This window comes from Mytilus trossulus, chromosome 4 (assembly GCF_036588685.1).
Source record: "Mytilus trossulus isolate FHL-02 chromosome 4, PNRI_Mtr1.1.1.hap1, whole genome shotgun sequence".
Classification (NCBI taxonomy): Eukaryota; Metazoa; Mollusca; class Bivalvia; order Mytilida; family Mytilidae; genus Mytilus; species Mytilus trossulus.
Genome location: NC_086376.1, coordinates 7,175,652 through 7,196,520, shown reverse-complemented (window position 1 = coordinate 7,196,520; position 20,869 = coordinate 7,175,652). Strand labels below are relative to the sequence as shown.

General features: G+C 34.9%; 1 protein-coding gene across 1 annotated transcript; it reads left to right on the top strand.

The window, feature by feature from the left end:
* Positions 1-14,543: 14,543 nt before the first annotated feature.
* On the top strand, positions 14,544-15,985 carry LOC134713708 (uncharacterized). Its single transcript, XM_063574998.1, has 3 exons — positions 14,544-14,901; positions 15,421-15,489; positions 15,774-15,985. Exons 1-3 carry the CDS (start codon positions 14,607-14,609, stop codon positions 15,788-15,790), a joined length of 381 nt encoding a protein of 126 aa, XP_063431068.1. The 5' UTR covers positions 14,544-14,606; the 3' UTR covers positions 15,791-15,985.
* The last annotated feature ends 4,884 nt before the right edge of the window (positions 15,986-20,869 follow it).

The following is a 20,869-nucleotide window of genomic DNA, read 5'->3' as shown; positions in this document are numbered from 1 at the left end:
CTCGTCCCCATATCTTTCGCACCCGTTCGGTCTCAGTTTTGATCCCTTTTTATGAGACGTTATATTACTATCATATGTTTAAAGAATTAAAAGATTTAAATGTGAAAGAAAAATGATAAAATCAAAGGGTAAAAGGTAAAAATAAGTAGTTCAAACAAAAAACAAAAAATATAAATGGGATTAAATATATGGCAGTATGGTAATTGCTTTTAATAGATAAGGTAACCAATTAAAAAATAAAAATTATCTTTAGCTAATAAAAAAAAAACACCAAAAAGCTGAAAACTCATATATATCGTAAAATTTAAGTAAAAGGTGAACTTCTGCCAAGGTCTTAGCATATAATTAGATGTAAGCAGCCGTAATCTAGTCGTAGATGGAGGCAGTTAGCTTGGCATTCTATGCAGACTGCTTGGTCCATCTTTCCGTTTTGTATACATATATGCAGTTTATATAGCTGGATACAATAACAGTGTTGTTGTTTAAATGTAAATTCACTTTGCTGAGGGTCTTAAAGAAAAGTACTTGGATGGTTCAGCGGTTTCACTTCAGCCTCTACTTCATGTATCTTCGTGTTTGTATTTTGGTGCGCTCCTTATGCATTTGGTGACAGAAAGTTTGAGATTGTTTTTCTATTTCTATCAGGTCAATTGCTTTTAGGTGGTATAGGCTAGTTGTTGATAGCTTCGAGCAGTCCATTATAATTTGAAGCGCATCCTCCTCTTTATAAATAGTTTTATCACCTCCCCCTTTCAACTCGGTTAGAGATAGAAGTTTGTTCATCTGTTTTAGACGAACACTCTCCAGAGACTCACAATCCAGCAGAAAGTGCTTAATGTCCTCCTCAGCTTTGGTACATAGCTCACATATTCCTGAAATTTGATTTTTGCTAAATTTTGCTTTAGTTGTTTGTATAGCATGTAGGTTCCAGTTATTAGTCTACTTTTGAATTCTGCTTTTGGAATGTCATTCTGATTGTTTCTGGCAGCTTTCCAGATATTATGTGGGTTTTCAGTAGGATTTTCCTGGATTGTCAAGTACTTAATCGTTGTTTTTATCAAGCATTCCTCTTTCCAGATATTTGACCAGTATGTATTTATGGCTTTTTTCAGCATGTTTTTCCATTTGTATTTTGATGGCGGGTTTTCTAAAATTTCTTTTGGATTTGGCAGACTGTATTTATTTCAAATTTTGTCTATTCGGTTTATGAAGGATTCTGTGAAGTCCTTTCCGATTTCAAGTTCCCATTGTAGGATTTTCTTTTGTATTGCATTATCTAGCCGAGAGGTTGTAAGGAATAATGAAAGCATATTTCTGTCTAGTATAGTTTCAACTGGTTCAGCTCCTAGGAGAATATATAGGGCAGAGGATGCAGTCCTTTCAGGTAGACTGAGGAATTGTCTAAATATTTTCCTCTGTAGTTTTTCCAGCTCATATATATCAGCTTTTGTGCAGATTTGTACTTCCAGACCATAGAGATATCTTGGGACTACATATGTTTTCCAGATTTTGCCGAGTACTAACAGGCACATTCCTGTACGTGCATGTAGGCCAGATCCTAGAAGTGCATATATGGTTTGTCTACCAGTTTTTAGCCTTTCATCTGTGTTTACTTTGCTTTTAACGTTCCTTGTAATACCAAGATGTTTTAGCTTGTCTACTCTGTTGATTTGTTTCTCACCAAGGGTGTATGCTTTTTGTTGGTAGTTCTTTCCTTTAGATGTGCATAGGACTTCTGATTTTTCTGGGTTTATTTTCACCATGTCTCTCTTTGTATGGAATTCAATAATATTGAGCATTGCTTGTATATCATGTGGTTCCCCTAGTAAGGCGATGTCGTTCGTACAGGTTGGTGAGGCTACGCAGATGGTACCAATCTTTGCTCCAAGGTGACTGCCTGTGATTGCATTTAGGGAGCTACCATTTGATTATTATAGGGGGGGGGGGGGGGGCTAGGATGAAATTGGAAAAAAATAGGCAGGACAGGAGTTTTGAGGGAAAAAAAGGCAGGATGAGACACTTGCAAAAAAAAAAAGTCAGGATGACAATTATTGTAAAAAAAGTCAGGATAAACTAAAAAAACACAACAAAGGACCGGATAGAGTGAAAAATAAAAAGGCAGGACAGAGATTACAACTAAAAAAAAAAGCAGGACAACATTTTTCATCCTAGCCCCCCCCCCCCCCCCCCCATAAAAATCAAATGGTAGCTCCCTTAGGATAGTGTTGTTATACCTTTTGTACAGGAGAGTAGATATATAGTTTAGCTCCTTGCCGTATTCCTTGTTGTATGCTGCCAATCCTGTATCATCTATTATTTGTTTCCGAGAAGATAACAATTTAATGTTTTAAAGTTATATATATTATACAATTGATAATAAAAAAATCTGGGTACTAGTAATCTGCTACTACCCGTTTGCATCGCAGGCTTAACTTTGACCAAAATCAAAGTAATATGCAAATTATTAACGGAATGTTATTTTATTTTGAAACAATGAACAACATATGTTTATAGCAATACATAATTCCAAAACTCTAATACAAAATTAGTCAACACGAACCCAATAAAAAGGGTGCGGACGGACTTTGAGTTCGACCGATGTGTAGGGTTCGAAAGTGAAGAAAGTGAAATTGAATGAGAGCCAACGCGTTTTTTTTGGGCAAACGGACTTTCGCTATTTACATGATGAACTCTTAATAATGAAACTAAAACTCGAATAAAATTTACAGATTTATCTGAAATTCTTAGTAAATTACTCCAATATAGCAACACATGTTATTATCTTAATTGCATAAAATTGAGAATGGAAATGGGGAATGTGCCAAAGAGACTACAACCCGACCATAGAAAAAACAACAGCAGAATGTCTTCAACAGGTCTTCAATTTTGCGAGAAATTCCCGCACCCGGAGGCGTCCTTCAGCTGGCCCCTAAACAAATATATACTAGTTCAGTGATTATGAACGCCATATACTAATTTCCAAATTGTACACAAGAAACTAAAATTAAAATAATACAAGACTAACAAAGGCCAGAGGCTCCTGACTTGGAACAGGCGCAAAAATGCGGAATATTACAAATGCAGATATTATAGTTTTATTACTATAAACCAAAGGGACGATTAACATTTTATTTTAAAACAAGCAGCTTGTCTTAGGGAGGGATAAATCACTTTGATGCAAACACAAAATCTCTGAAACTGATTTTATCATGATGTTTTATTTCTTGATTGGCAACCTATTTGTCACGTTTGGAGGACTTTTTTTTTTAACGAACAATCGGCATTCCAATGTGAACCAACCCTTCTCTTGCTAACGTATTCCTTTTTTCATATGAGGCTAACTTAATACATGAAATTCTCAGTTATGATGAAAGAAAAGAAGTAAGCAGTATCCTTTAACTTTACTTTCTGCAATAGAGATGATGTTCTCTCACTAAATAATGCAACATTGTGTGACTATTTTGAATTTGTAGAAATTACTATGAGGATCGGTCGAAACCAAAAAATTACGAATAAAGAGATAATTTCAGCTTTTTAAATATTAAACTTTCCATTTCTATGTAGCAACATTCAAGTTGCGCCTGCATTACTACGTAGCATGGTAGTACATATATCTCCCAGTTGATACGATATCACAGGGCTTGAATTTCCTATCATAATTTCCTTGATAGAGAATTGTTGCTCACAATAGAAGACATTAAATCGAGAGTTCAAAGTGGTGATGTTGAAATCATCTATTCGTGAATTTTACGGAATCCATGCACAACAAGTTGGTTGACCGTCATGGAATATCCGTTTTACTGAAAATAGCTGATATGTTCATGTCATGTAATGTCGTTACTACAATTCCTTCCCCCTTTTTTACGAATCTGACGTACCGAATTAGACTTAATATGGAATTTGTACTTAATAGCTAGCTGTTTATCGACCTGAGATAACCTACATTGTTTTGTGGGTTTCGTATTGCCCACTTTTTATTTTTTTGTGTTGGGTTATTTTGTGTACTATTGTTTTTCTTTCTTTTGCTTTCTTTTTTTCACTTGCAACTTATATTAATCCCTTTCCACTTTGCAGGTGCAAGTGTTCTTTTTAGAAATCTACAAGGGTGTCTTTTACATGCAAGAGAAACTGATATGGCAATTGCTCCATCTGACTACTCTATATTTAGGAAAAATTACAGTTCATGTCACGGCATTAATTGCCAGTGGATCTTGCAACTGTACTAAATAACTTAATTGCTCTTCCTTCCAAAAGATTAAAACTTTAATGCATTTATGTACCAATGCAAAGTTACAAGTAACTTATATTTGTACTGACAAATTGACATTTATTCGTTATAAATTATCTATAAGACACATCTTGCTCAGGGTCGTAAACCCCTGGTTTAGTATTGTAAATGATTATAGATTTTCCGCCGTCATTAGCTATATATAGACGTGTAAGATGTCTATTAAAACATAAAGCCTTTGGTTTCTTGATTCCATTTTCCTTTTTTAAAGCGACAGAATTTATGATATCGCCTTTTTTCAATTCGAGTTTATGCAAAGCGAATGAACCAAATCCAGCTACATATATATGACGATTAGCAACGGCAATACCAGCTGGCGATACAAGAAATGGCGATGTATGAGTAAAAACCTCTGCACCTTCTATGGAAATACAATAAACTGAATTGTTTTGACTTGTGAAATATATGTTTTTATCTTCTTTTGTACCAACGCATAAATAACGAACGCAATTTCCCGGTACCCTGATCGTTTTTAAATTGTTCCCTTCTATATCCATAATATATATTTCATCATCGCCGCCAACAAAAATTTTATCCGTTTTTACAAATATTCCCCAGCAGTATCCTCTGGTTTTTAGCTCGTTTCCAGCTGTCCAGTTGATCGTATCAACATATTGTAACGATTTGTTGCCGGGCAAAGTAACAAGAAGTTGCGAAGAGTTCGGGACCACTGCAGCGTTAAACGGTCGGTTGGCCGTTTCACACGATTTTATATATTCGCCTTCCGCATCAAAGATTAGAAGTTTAAATTGATTTCTAAAACAAAGTACAATTTGGTTCTTTTCCGTTACGGCCAATCCTGTAGTCCAGACTCCTGCATCCGGCTGTGTGTCGAATTTGTAATTGAGTGATAGTGTTTGAATTAACGGTGCATTGTCAATAGGCGGTTTTTTAATGGTGGCAGCTGTGGTAGCTTTACTTTTGCAACAACCCATTGCTTTAATCTTTATTTCTTATCAAACGGTACTGCTGCTCCACTGAAATATAAATGTAAAAAAAACATGATCAAATTTATTCGTTCTTAGTGTGTTAATTTACGTTTTTTGATTGAGTTAAGCCTTCCAATTGATATTTTATCGTGTGTTTTTCTACGTTGTGATTTTATACTATTACTTCAGAAAAAGGGAGAAGGTTTGGTTCCATTAAAACGTTTAATCCCGCTGCAAATGCTTGCACCTGTCCTTAGTTAGGAATCCAATTTCACAAAACATCGTAAGTTTAAGATTACACTTAAGTCAAGTCTTAAGTCAAAAACCAATTTCACAAAAGAACTTACGTCAAAACTTACGACCAACTTTGGTCGTAAAGTTAAGAGTGCCTCTATTCACACTTAAGTGTAAAAAAAATACTTACGACCACTCTTACGATTATCTTTAAAAGTATTTATAAAATGATTGCAGCATTGCCAATTTTATTCTTTATACGCCACTTACTTAGAGAAAGCATATGTAGAGACCGTACAACCCAATAGATATGTATATAGATGCCGAGATGATATTAAAACCGCTACCGATTTCCAATTCAAGGACCATTGTTTTGGAAATGATAGACTGCGTTCGCTCATTATAGAGAGACTTACTACTATAGTATATGGTCGGTGTAAATTTACCACAGCACGCATGTACAGTATTAAATATAATAACATAAATTTATAACCGTACGCACTCAGCTCAATAGAACAAATGTAAACATGATTTTTACCGAAAAGAGGAACAAAAGATACCAGAGGGACAGTCAAACTCATAAATCGAAAATATACTGACAAAGCAACCAAAAACTGGGGGTGATCTCAGGTGCTCCGGTAGGGTAAGAAGATCCTGCTCCACATGTGGCACCCGTCTTGTTACCTATGTTATTACAAATCCGGTATATATTCTTATTCGGAAGGTTACATTCGTGAAAACGGAAGGGTATTATAATAACGACATAAGGAACATATCTGATATCATCTGTGAAACGGCCATTCCATATCGGTCAACCAACTCGTGATGGCGTCCGTAAAATGTACGAAAGGAGGATTTCAACTTCATCATTTGGAATTCTTGCTTTTAAAGCTTACTTGTTAGCAGCAATCCATTATTAAGGAAATCTTGATAGGAAATACAAGCCCGGGAATATCGTAGCAATTGGGAGATTCACTCGTTATATACAAGCACACTTCGTTTAATCTTAATCAATATAACAGTATAGCACAATAGATTGTTGACCACATTTAGTTTGTGTCAGAAACCTTTACTAAGCCAAACAAAATAGTATGTGTATTTCCTATTACATCTTTGAAAAAAATAGGAAAGATAGGTAGAGATTTTTTTTTTTACATTGAGTCTATGTGAGATAAATTCTTACTTTAACAGTGCTTATTGAAAAATGAGCAGAAAAATTTTAAAGGTATGATATTTCTAAGCTTAAGATATGGGGTAGGTAGGGACATAGGAAACACACATATCTTTTTATTTGGCTTTATGTCAAAAACTTGATCACAATCCAAATTCAGACAGTATTAAGCTTGAATATTGTGTCCAAACTTGCCCCAACTGTTCATGGAGCGACCTCTGCGGTCTTACCAGGCTGATCTTAACAAAGCATTGTATTTTAAAGTGTAATCAAGACCATAAATTTGGTTCCTATGATCTAAATCTAATGTCTGATTAAGTGTTTTGTTACTGTCCATTCAAGTTGTAGAGAGTGGATAAGCTATCGTTTCCGACTGCTGTTTCTTTATAAGTTCTGTTAAGGGTTCCAGGTGTGTCATCTTCTTATATTCTCATTTAAGTGTTAAATGTTTTATATTTCTTATACTTTTTAAAGGGACTCGTATCAAATTCTGACTTTTCAATTGATTTGAAAAATTGTAATAAAGTTAGAAAATTAATAAAATCAAATCCATATATACTCGGCATATCATCAACAGACCACATCTCACGTGGAAACTTGCTTCTTGGTTTAATCTAATATGCACACTAACAATTTGAAACAAAAGGGTTCTCATTTTATAAGAAGTTTTGAGGGCTTCATAGCTAGTGTAGAATGGAGAACAGCTATCGAAGTGTAGTTAAACATTAAGGTATGCTAGAAGATATGTTTCAGGTATTTGTTGAACCTGTGACATATGTCGTAGAAAGCTTGCTACAAAGATAGGGCGGCGACGACGGCGGAGGCGTTATCTTACTTCATAAAAGCTTTATATTTTAGAAAGTAGAAGACCTGGATGCTTCATACTTTGTATATAGATGCCTCATGTTACGAAGTTCCCGTCTGTTACATGTTCATTGTCCTTGACCTCATTTTCATGGTTGTGTGACAACTTGAAATTAGTTAAGATTTTTTTTTAATGTTATTTTCTCTCTTATTAAGAGTAATATGAGTACTATGATAACTATATTTGGTAAGTACGTACCTTGCAAGGTCCTCATGCCCGTCAGACAGATTTCACTTGACCTCAACCTCATTTTTTTTTATCAGGGAACAAGGTTAAGTTTTGGTGGTCAAGTCCTTTTCTCAGATACTCTAATAAATAGGTCTTGTATATATGGTGTATGGAAGGATTGTAAGGTGTACACGTCAAACTGACAGGTGTTATTTGACTTTGACCTCATTTTCACGGTTCATTGATCAGTTTAAAGTTTTTGTGTTTTGGTCAATTTTTCTTAAACTATAAGCAATAGGTAAACAAAATTTGTTGTATAGAAGAATTTTAAGCTGTACATGTCTGCCTGACATGGTTCGTCTTACCTTGACCAGGCTTGATATCATTTTCATGGTTCATTGGTCAATGTTTAGTTTTATTGGTTAAGTGTTTTTCTTAGAAACTATAAGCAATATGTCAACTATATTAAGTGTTTTGGATTATTATTAGGTGTATATGTATAAACTTTTTCATTTTTTGGATTATTTACTTGCATAAGAGGCGCGTTTTCAGGGAACTCCTCATACAGTGTGAATGCTAAAAAGTTGTCACTTTTCTGGCTGTTTGTACCACATATTGAAGGTGTGCATGTGGTCAGTGTTTTGATTTTTTATTAATATTTGCTCTTTTGTGAGATGGTTGAACTTTGTCACTTTGGAGGATTAGCATTAATGTAATAGTTATTTTAAAATATCGTTTTGCATCTGGGGGGGGGGGGGGGGGGGCGAGACGCAATCATTTGTCAAAGAACGTCCCGCATAAATTTTGTTATAATACAGTTACTTCAGAGTGGAGCGCGGGGGCATCACTTTGTCTAGTTTATATTTCCCTTTTTATATTCATAAGACGAAGTACCTGTGCTGCGCTAATATTGAATAAAAACTACAATATGACTCATAATAGCTGCCTATTTGGTATACAAACAAAATGTACCATGTCAAGAAGGCCTCGCTCAAAACTCCGACGGACCTTCTTCGGCACCCATTATGTAAAGATTTAATTTCATTCAACAAATTAATTTATGACCTGCATGTACGCTTAGAACACGACAATGTAGCAAATGGTAGATATTTATCATCCGTGTAATTTGCTCATAGGGATATTTGCAAACTTTCAACGGAGGCAATGTATTTGCATGGGAGAAATTAAGAAGACCATTCACAATCTGTTAAAAAAAAAAAAAAAAAACTTTTAGGTATATAAGAGTTCATAAGATACAAATATTCCGCGTGAAACACCTCCTTTTTCTCCCTCCATTTTCACCCTTTGGATGGGACCTTCAAATTTTCTTTTGCTTTCTAACCGATTAATTCATATACATGCAGGACCGGCAACTCTCTTCATTTAAAAATAAAATCTACAGTTATACACATCTGCATGTTGTCTGATTGGAGTCCCCGCCTTAAAAGAAAACTCCAAAATAATATATTCCTGCATTACGTGATTTTTACCACGTTGGACTAATATTTATAGAATAAATACCAAATATAGAAAGTGGAACTACAATTAAAAAAAATAAAGTCCGAAGGCACATAAGAGAAATTGAAGATTTATTTTTGGCTAAGGGTGCCGGTGGTACCTCTCTGCGTTTAAAATAAACAGCAAATATTTGTCAATGTACCTTGTCTGTTCTATGAATTCTAACCCTGAGTTTTCTATCGATTACATGGCAGGAAATCCTCGCTTAAAAATCCGGTGGACCTCCTACGGCACCCATTAAGAGATAATGATTTGATTTTTTTTTTTTTAAATGTATGACCTGCATGTTAGTGTCGCTTAGAATAGTGTAATATACAAAACGATCAATATTAATTCATCCGAGGCAATTTCTTTGCATGTATAAATAAATAAATTAATGAGTAATGAGATATGGCTCTTTTTCTCCTAATTTCGCCATATTGTTTGTTTTATGGGCAATGAAAAAAAATCCACGGTTGTGTACCTTTCGGCAGCCTGTGCCAAACAGGTACTTGTTTTGTCTTGGATAGTCAGGCTGTGCCCGAACCGCCCCCTAATCACAGAAATGTTGGAAGTTACCATGCCAGAGAAAAGTAAGAAGCTCACTCTCTGATCAGTCTGGCTGAAGCTTTCTCTTTGTTATTTCCATTGACAAGTCAAAGGAGATCTATGGAGTATTCTAATGCAACAACGTTTTTAACGTTCATTTTGATTGGATAACGTCACTTATTTACATGGCATCAATTGACAATTGATGCTATGGGACGTACGCGCAAGCGCATACGGCATATGACAGATTTTAAATACATGTTTTAACGTTGTTTTCTGTCAGTTTCATTAGAATGGAGATACCAATATTGTATTTTAAGCTAACGCGTCGCCAGTAAACTTAATTTGCGACCATCAAACCCCCAATTGATGCCGTCGGAGCTTAAAATACAATACATTTATCTCCTAATTTTCCGTCCCGTTTTGTTTACATAGGGAGTAACCGCTGCGCATGCTTCGATGAAGTGAAAGTAACGTTGCTAAGGTACTAGTTTTATCTTAAGAGTGGTCGTAAGTTTAGACGTAAGTTTTAAGCGTAAGAGCGGTCCTAAGTTTAGGATTAAAACTTACGACATGTTTTGTGAAATTGTCTTAGGACTGCACTTAGGAAAGTCTTAAGTATAACACTTTTAAAAGACTTAAACTTACGATGTTTTGTGAAATTGACGTACAGTAGATGTCGTTTGCTTATGTTATCTATACAGTCAAGTTTCTCGTTTTTTTTATACAGATTAGACCGTTGGTTTTCCCGTTTGAATGGTTTACACTAGTAATTTTGGGGCCCTTTATAGCTTGTTGTATAGCTAATTTTTCATTACCCTCTTTTTATTTATTTTAATATGATATGAATTTTGGTAACTTTTAATTTGTGTTAATTAAAAGAAAAAATCCATTAGGACTCTACACTTAATATGCATTTAACTATCCCCGTACCCCGACATACGGTTATATATAGAGAGGGGGTATTTTATGATCACAGCAACCACTCCTGTTGTTCGGTGTGAACCAAGTCTCCGTGTTGATCTATAATGGTTTACTTTTATAAATAGTTATTTGGATGGAGAGTTGTCTCATTGGCACTCATACCACATCTTCCTATATCTATGAAAATATTTATGAAAGTGGTGCATTGAATCAGTCAAATATGATTAGATGTTTCATAAAAATCGAAATCCTAGGACAGTCACACTCTCACACTTAAAATAATAAAATTACAAATGACAGAACATTTGATTCGATCAGAGAACATAGTTATTACAAATGATATTTTTAGTCTCCTTTTCTTGTCACGAAGAGTATATTTAGATAGTAAATTATACATATCATACCTGGATAAACATATCACTTAATCAAAATGTTTTAAACACAATTTATATACTTTTTGTATGTATACTTACATAAATTCCTTAAGGCTTATGTACTAGTAATGCAGAGTTTGTACTTATATATTTCCCTTTCATTTGACGAGACACTGTACTATTTGAAATAAAAAATAGAAGTTTGAAAAAGAGTGTTTAAACGTTTGAAATAAGAGAAAATATCTATAGTAAGTAATTTATCTGTTAACCCACTTGGTTGCAGCTATTGTTTACCGTCCATTCAAAGTCATTGTTGCCCGTCTCGTTTATTCATTGATACAGTCCATTTAAGTTCTATAAATCTTCAAAAATAAATTGTAAAAATTTATAAAAAAAATGTAGTTGATTATTCATTCCCCTCTTTTTCTTTTCTTTTAATATAAAATGAATTTTGGCAACTTTTAACTGTCTTTTATTTATGTAAATTAAAAGAAAAAAATTCATTAGGACTCTACATTTAATATGCATTTTACCTCTCCCCGTACCCAGCCACCACTGTTCCTATCACATTTTACCTCTCCCCGTACCCAGACACCACTGTTCCTATCACATTTTACCTCTCCCCGTACCCAGCCACCACTGTTCCTATCACATTTTACCTCTCTCCGTACCCAGCCACCACTGTTCCTATCACATTTTACCTCTCTCCGTACCCAACCACCACTGTTCCTATCACATTTTACTTCTCGCCGTACCCAACCACCACTGTTCCTATCACATTTTACCTCTCGCCGTACCCAGCCACCACTGTTCCTATCAACACCACCATATTCATTGCCAGTAATAACTGCTTTGGGGGCTTCGCCCTATTGTACTTATCTTGAGTGCGGGAGGTTATTTGTTTGACCTTCAGCTTGGTCAAACAAAAATGCATCAAATAGTTGCCACTGGATACCAAAAAGCAATCCATCATAGCCACCCTCATCTGACATTAGAAATAATATTTCTGACAAATTCAACCTGAAACAAGTGTTATCATCATTTCATTTTTTTCCCATTTTAATGACCAATACAAAAGGGACAATGCATTATAAATTGGTTGATTATTGGTGTTTGTGTAGCTACATATATGGTAAACGTATAGAACTTTAACATGTATCAATCCAAACTTTGACTATCTAGCGCCGCTCCGTCCATCCTAAACCCCATTACCACCTCATCAAGGAATGATACATTTGGTTTTCAAGTATCAAAGCATTGATTGTTATCCGTTTAAAAAAAAAAAACCATGCATGCCTTAATTTGTGACGAAGATTTACATGGAATAGTTCCAGTCAAATGTCAAATAAACTGAGCTAAACTACACAGTTGACCCAGATGTTATTTTATTGCAGGACTGCTTGATGATCGTTGATAAATTTTAAAAGTATCTAATAAATCTCTCTAACATCGCAATAATAACAGTTCTGATAAAAAGTTACACAAAAGCATTCATTAAAAGATTCACTGGAAAATGAAAGTCTACCACTTCTAAAGGTATGTTTCAGATTAAAATTAGTGTTAGAATTGTGAGATGGCCTTATTATTATTTAGAAATCTGTGAAACTAACAGCCGATTGTATTGAGTGTATAGGTATAGGTAATATCAAAGATTAAAACCATATTACGCATTCAAACCAATTGCAAGAAGCCCAAAACTAAAAAAAATAAAATAAACCAAGGCCCACAACAACAATCCATACAATCAAACTGCTACGGATTTTTTTATATTGGGGTCGTCAAAAATTAAAAAAAAAAGATAGTTTTGCTAAGCTTTGAATGAGAAGGTACGAGGCCTTTCCCTCATTTTATTAAATATTTTTGTTCTGCTCCCAACTGGCAGTCATATCGTATTCTATAATATTGAATAATTAAAAGCTCTAAAACTGGAAAGCTGCAGATATTGCAACTTATTCGTGGACCCCCGTGCATTTGCCTCGCATGTAGCGACACAAAAACTAAAATAGGAATTATATTCATAAATGATATCAAGATAACATGTATTGCTGTATTTAGGAAACATGGCAGGCTTGGAATTTAATACGCTAGACTCGCGTTTCGTCATGGGCCATAAGACTCATCAGTGACGCCCAGATCAAAATAATTAGGAAGCCAAACAAGTTTAAAGTTGAAAAGCATTGACGACCAAAAATTCCTAAAAGTTGTACCAAATACGGCTAAAGTAATCTATGTTTTTTTTTTTTTTTAATTTAATAACTTTCTTATACTATTTTAAATTTGTACCAAACTTGGACAGAAGCTTGTTTATGATCAAAAGCTGGTATCTAGAAAGGAAATTTTGTCAATATTTGGTACCTGTGTATCTGTATTTTAATTATAAATGGACTTAGTTTTTCTTCCAGTTAATTTTACAGCATCCCACGTGGTTCAGTTACTCAATCAGGTCGGTAGTGCAGCATGTTGTAGTGGCGTTGGATATTTCATTCTATAGTTCTGTCCAGCATTCCACGTGGTTCAGTTACTCAAACAGGTCGGTAGTGCAGCATGTTGTTGTGAAGATTGAAGATTTTATTCTTAATTTCTGTCCAGCATTCCACGTGGTTCAGTTACTCAAACAGGTAGGTGGTGCATCAGGTTGTAGTGGTGATGGAGAATTCATTCTAAAGTTCTGTCCAGTATTCCACGTGTTTCAGTTACTCAAACAGGTACGTGGTTCAGCTTGTTGTAGTGGCGATAAATATTTCATTCTAAACTTCTGTCCAGCATTTCACGTGGTTCAGTAACTCAAACAGTTAAGTGGTGCAGCATGTTGTAGTGGTGATGGAGATTTCATTCTGAAGTTCTGTCCAGCATTTCACGTGGTTCAGTAACTCAAACAGGTAAGTGGTGCAGCATGTTGTTGTGGCGATTAAAGATTTTATTCTTAATTTCTGTCCAGCATTCCACGTGGTTCAGTAACCCAAACAGGTAGGTGGTCAGCATGTTGTAGTGGTGATGGATATTTCATTCTAAAGTTCTGTCCAGCATCCCACGTGGTACAGTAACCCAAACAGGTAGGTGGTCAGCATGTTGTAGTGGTGATGGATATTTCATTCTAAAGTTCTGTCCAGCATTCCACATAGTTCAGTTACTCAAACAGGTAGTTAAAGTTAAAGTTTTTCAAACATTTATTCGATTCATAAACTATCCTGAAATTTTCACCAAACTTGGACAGAAGCTTCTTACAATCAAAAGATAGTATCAAGAGGAATATTTTTATTGATTGTTTTCCTCATTTTTGTTGAGCCTGGGAGTTACAGCAAAAGTAGGCGAGACACTGGGTTCCGCGTAACCCTTACAATTTTTTTTAATTACACAGATAAAAACTATTTTACTAATAATTAATACTATATGCAGGAGTTTGAAAATGAATATATGTAATCAAGCTTCGCGTCTTCCTCGAGTCATGAAAGAGTCCTGCCCTGTATAGCGGTAAATACCCTCATACATTGTATGCACTGTACTGCATTGCACATAACGTTAAATCACAAACAATGACATAAAACGTCACAGTTGCGACTTGGAAACCTCAGTTCGAAACCCGCTTAAAACAAAACCAAAAAGAAAAATGGGAGCATCATTTGCAAAACTTAATTGTTGTACAAGAATAAGCAAAAACAAGGTTGGAGTGATTTCTAGTTCTTTCGAGATAATCAATAGATATGAAACTCGACCATCGACAGAAATATTGCAGGAGTTACAGAGTGTTGGGATAATATCAGAACGTTCCGGTGGCGTCAGATTTGTTGTTGAGACGTTAACAGAAAGTGAGATGACAAAGCCCAGGAGACTTCCGTCTATCTCTATTTCTAATGACACACCTAGAAGATTCACTGATAAATCCAGGGCTAGTACGTCAACAGGTAGACATATTCTCAAATTAAAAAAAAGTTAGAATTTGGGACGGCAAGATCATTGCAAGTTAGTGATTTTGGGATTTAAATGGAAGTTGAATTTGGGATTTAACTGCAAAATTGAATTTGGGAATTAACTTGAATGTTGAATTTGAGAATAAACTTTAAAGTTGAATTTGGGATTAACTTGACAGTTGGATTTGGGATTTAACTGGAAAGTTGAATTTGGGATTTACTGTGTAAATGTGATTTTGGGAATTATCTAGAAGATTTGATTTGAATTTTATGGCACATTATGCATCACTCCTTCTTCCATATACAGTTCATACCACTATCTGGTGTATTATCGAACTGATGCATATATGATTAAGAAATATAGTTCGTAAACTAGAATATAAAATCTTCTGTATTTTCTATGTTTGAATGTATCTGATTTCTTATTCAGGGCTTAAAAGGGGCCAGGAATATATATATTCTAAACTTATGTCAAAAACGAATTTTGAACAACATTATGTTTTTCTCTTTTAGATATATATGATAATGAAGATAAGGGACTTATGGTCGAGATTCGACGCATGGATGCCTTGGCTGATAAAGGTAATTCTAAAAAAAAAAATGCATACTAGTTATCAACTTTAATGTACACATCATAGTTAATACTGTGACTTGAAAGATTGATATCATGTTAATAAACGTACTAATACTACTATGTTTTATTGCGGCGGAGTTATGAAAGTCAAACATATGCAAAATCAGATCGGATTTATATGTCATATATGTATTTTCCCGGCTATTCTATAAAAAAAACCCACCAGAAACATACTAAATATATGCAAAGGCAATCACAGGAAGTTAAATATGTATTCTTTTGTCGTATTTAGGAAAAATGGCTAAATAATCAGAAAGAAGAAGCCAGGAAGCAAAAGCAAGAAGAGACAAGCGACTAAAAGAAAAAATCAGAAGAACGGAAAAAAAATTAAGGAGAGGAAATAGAACAGAAGAAGGTAACCAAGGAGCTATCCATCAGACTAAAAGAGAAAAGAGAAAAAGACCTGCAAGAGAACCAAGACCAAGACCAATCCAACCTATTGTTTCCGGCTTACCAGATGTTTCCGTATAAACTTTACAAATAATTTAAAGTTTAACGAATAAATATTCTTTTTAAATATTGTATTTATTTTATTTCAACAAATAAACTTTTATTTTCACTTGCATACTTAAACATTTTATTTTTATTTTTTTAAATGGCTTCTGTGTGATTTATGGTTTGTGTCAACTTGTGTGTAGCGATGTTTAGTTGTCGGTGTTTATTTCCTTATAGCCCCAATTTTAAAAGCAATCCTTTTTCACATGTAAACACTGATTACATCAAAATTGGTTTTGAGCACTGCCAACGGGCACACCTTCCTATATCTACTAAAAAATCGTTCAGATTTAAACAAATTAACATAGGCACGATAGTCAGAACATAACAAAAAATGTATATTCTTTGTGAGGACAGACGAATGAACAAACTAAAACAATACATGTCATCGGGTTTTATTTTGAAGCATGTGAGAGGTCGAAGGAGAGACTATCTTTATACCTTAACACTACCGTACTTTATGGTTAATAGCCGTTCAGCCGCATAGTCACTAAGAGCACCCTATGTATTTCAATACTTAACATGTTTTAATAACATTGAGCCTTCCTGGTAATGCATATTTGCCCTTCAGTCGCATGGTTGGTAAAATACCATGTTTTTGTTATTGTCTGTAATGGTTCATAACCTTTTATCGTTTGAATTATCAGTTTGGGGCCTTTTATAGCTGACTATGCGGTATGGGATTTGTACATTGTTGAAGGCCGTACGGGACTTATATTTGTTAATTTCTGTGTCATTTGGTCACTTATGGAGAGTTGTCTCATTGGCAATCATACCACATCTTCTTTTGTTTACTTAGGCCAGAAATTATCACTCACAGTACCTAATGTCACACGACATATTACTTTCCCTCAACCTTCGTGATCATGGTTACTAGATCTTCCAAATTATTATCATGATCAGCATCAAAGTCAAACAAATGATCAATCATTTGTTGAATTAGAGTAAATTTTAAACTGGATTCCTCTTGTGTTGCGACGCTTCAATCAACTGAACATAGTGTAGTATTCAGCCGAGAACCAGCTTATACAGTCATGATTCTACTTCTTGTAAATGACTGACTGTGCACATTTGCACATAAAATGCATATGTAATGTATTTAATGACGTTGGACAAGCTCGATCCAAGGTATTGTACAGTAAACTTGCAAGTTATCGTGCAGTCAATAAGTATACTTGTATCCGACATTGAGAAACTTAACATATTTGGATTTCTGTTGAGACAATCGCTTTTAAACTTCAGACATTTAAGACTTTTTATCAGATAAGGTAACAACGATTGGTTTTTCGATGTTTCTGAAATTTTTATTGCTGTTGTGTGACAGTTTCGATCGATTTACTCGGAGCTCCTTAATTTTAAGGAAAACTTTGTTATGCTTGTATTGTTTTTTTATTATTTGATCGATCTAATTTACATTACAATAACTTGAAGCAGAAACGTTAAATAGTAACATTTGAGTTCGATAATCTTTCCATCAAGCAACTTATTATTTTTCGAATGTCGGTGAGCCCCGCTCATCCTTAACAGTCTCAAAAATTACCAAAACATTATAAAACTGTATAGTTCCGTCCTCACACTGTGAATACGTCCGATAATCGTTACAATCGTAGAAATGGAAGCAATTGTAGGGATGACGCGCTGTCAATTTAACTCTTGAAAATCGACAAATCTATCCACATAGCATCATTATACGATCCCTATGTGCCAGTTGTATTTTAAGAGACAGTCAAATGTATCTACTAGCTATTGACCGCCATTTTGAAAATATTTGAGCGAAGCAACGTCACCACTGGTTCGGAGTTTGAAAAGTTATAGCTAGAGGTCAAACACAAACATATACCCCTCGACACTTACCAAAGAGGAAATCCTAGAAAGTCATAAGTCTGTTCTATGCTCCTTTGAAATTTCAACCAAAGATGAAGAACTGGATGACATCGTATACAGTATGTCAACACTGATATAACAGATAAAATCAACAAACCTGCGTAGGGGAAAATATTCATTTTGAAAAATGCAGATGCGAAAGAACAAGTAAAAAAGGCTAGTAAATTGAATACAAAATGTAAAGAGAAATCTAAAATCTAAATTGGACAGTTCTATAATTTAATGTAAGAACTTATTAATTTCAACTTACTAGCATACTTGAAAAACAGTACCATCGAAAATGTCATTCTCAAAATTTAATCCACTTTAGATAAACCGGAAAATAAAAATAGAAGAACACTAAAAGAAAGACCATAAGATAACCTGATCTTGACAGATAGACATCATACCATCTACTAAAAAAGCTCAACACAAATAGAATGTAGGAAGGCTTATATAGACTACATAAATGACATCATGATAATTTCTTCTGAAAAATCAGTAAATCCTAATAGATTCTTCGGATGATCAAAAGTAACAAAATACATGTGACTGAAAATGGTGTACTAAATGTTGTTAAGCAACTTGAACATCCACAAAGCAGCTGGTCAAGATGAGGCCCCGACAAGACTTCTCAAAGAGTTTGCACCATGCATAGCAGCAACATTTACCACTATCTTTCAAGCACTAATCAATCATACACCGCCACCAAATTGAAAAGAAGATTTTGTTGTTAAAATTCTCAACAAAAGAGATAAATCACGCGCCAGTAACAACAGTCCAGTTTTTTTGACAACTTGCCCTTCATGAGCAGCTTGTCGGGGTTCAAGTTACTGTTGTACCCCTATTTGTGACATTTTACCTATTGTGTCTGTTTGTTTTGTTCACACATCGTTGTCAATTTAATGGAATTTGATGCGACTGTGAGTGAGAGGTATATGACAGTTGTTATCCGTTCGTGTAATATCTTTGAGCTTTTGATTTTGACATTTTTGGTTAGGGACTTCCCGTTTTGAATATTTCTCAAAGTGTTTTGAATATTTCTCAAAGTGTTTTGAATATTTCTCAAAGTTCAGTATTTTTGTGGTTTGACTTTTTTTTGTCACATGCAAAATCCTAGTGTATATAATCTGCAGTAGTATTGCAAAACACCATGATACCCAGTGCATCCTAAACGACGCTAAGATTTAGAAAGAATCGTTCCTGCGAGTCGCAACTGATCCTTACAATACAAGAACATTGATCTAGGTGAACAAATTGACCTTATCTGGCTTGAATTTCCTAAGGCAGACATTCGAAAAATTCCTCATGGGAGACCTCTTTATTTTCAGATGACTGCGTACTGTAAAGAAGTATCCACAATGATGCAGTCTCACATCTACTACAAGAAGACACGAACAACACCTATCATTTCTTCTTGTAAACATAAAAAAGGAAAAAGGAGTACTTGTAAGACTTGTGATATGTTAATCACGACTGCTGATTTTACTAGTAATTTAACATCTAAAACATATTATACTAAATCTTTCGAGCCTCTGGACTGTTCCACGGACAATGTCGTGTACGGAATCGAGTGTACTTTCTGTGGACTTCTTTAGGTTGGTGAAACTCGTCAAACTTTGCGTAAAAGAATGAATCAACACCGGTCTGATAATAAAGATCCTCAATTTAGGGTTCTTTATAACCATTTTAATCAACCGGATCATGATCCTTCTTTATCAATGAAAGTACGCATCATTGAGAAAATTTATCACCACACAAATAGCCCTGTACTAAGTACTCCCTTCCGCAAAGATAGAGAAAATTTCTGGATAAGGGAGTTAGGGACTGCAATGCCATATGGTTGCAATGACAATATTAAAGGAGTAGGAAATTTGTCAAGTCCTGCCTGCAGTGATGTTAATGTAATGGGTTTATTTAATACTACCTTACGACAACAACGTAGTCATGGGTAAAAACATTACCATCGGCCTAATGTAAAAAAGTCTTCCAAATCGAGATCACCATCTGGGAGCTTTGACGACCTTCTTTCACATCTTCATCATCCACTAGGGTTACATTACATAAGAACTATTCTATTTTCACTGCCAGTTAATTTCCTTAAACGTATGAGAGATTATGCACTTGACAAAGGAGGCACCAATACATTTTCTGCAATATACAGACTAGTCAGTATTATTTGTGATGTAGCTCTTTTCCGTCTTTTCAAACCAGTAAGATCTGAACCTTTACATGAAGAAAAGAGGAGATTCCTTCCTATTGATTTTGCCAATAGAGGAATCGATGCAATCAATATCTGCAACGTTCTACATCACAAGGAGGTAACATCTAAAATTCCTATTTATTTTCAAAATCAGTCTGTTCCTACTGTATCCTACAGTTACACCAAAACCATTGCACCTAAAATATCTAACTATAAACAGGCATTGCAGGACCTTGACTTAGAACAATAACTTAAAAACCTTCCGACATGTGACTGTTCCCACTCGCCTTATAATTACAGCACCTGTGGTCATGTTATAACTGGGGATCTAAATATAATTCAACATGAAAATCTCCGAAAGGTGATTTCTCATGGTCCTAAGTTTAGAGAACCCCAACACATCAATTGGAACCATAACTTCAAAATAATTATGGATTCTATTGAGGACTACGCCAGAGCATGGGCTAAGCGAGAAGAAGTTGAACTGGACACTTTGTCAGAATGGGTTAAAACTATCAGGTCTCTGATAAAACGTCGCATTCACAAGTTGAAAAACTGTGTGAACGATCGACCAAAGTCCGTTTTCAGAGACAAAGAGGCCATGAAATGTCTATCAACTCTTCATGATAAGTATGTTGTTGTTCCTGCGGACAAATCTTCAAATAATATTGTCTTTGTATGTAAATCGTATTACTACGAATGTCTTGTAAAAGAATTGGGTATAACGGAGCACTCAGGTAATCCCACATACAAAGACATATCATTTG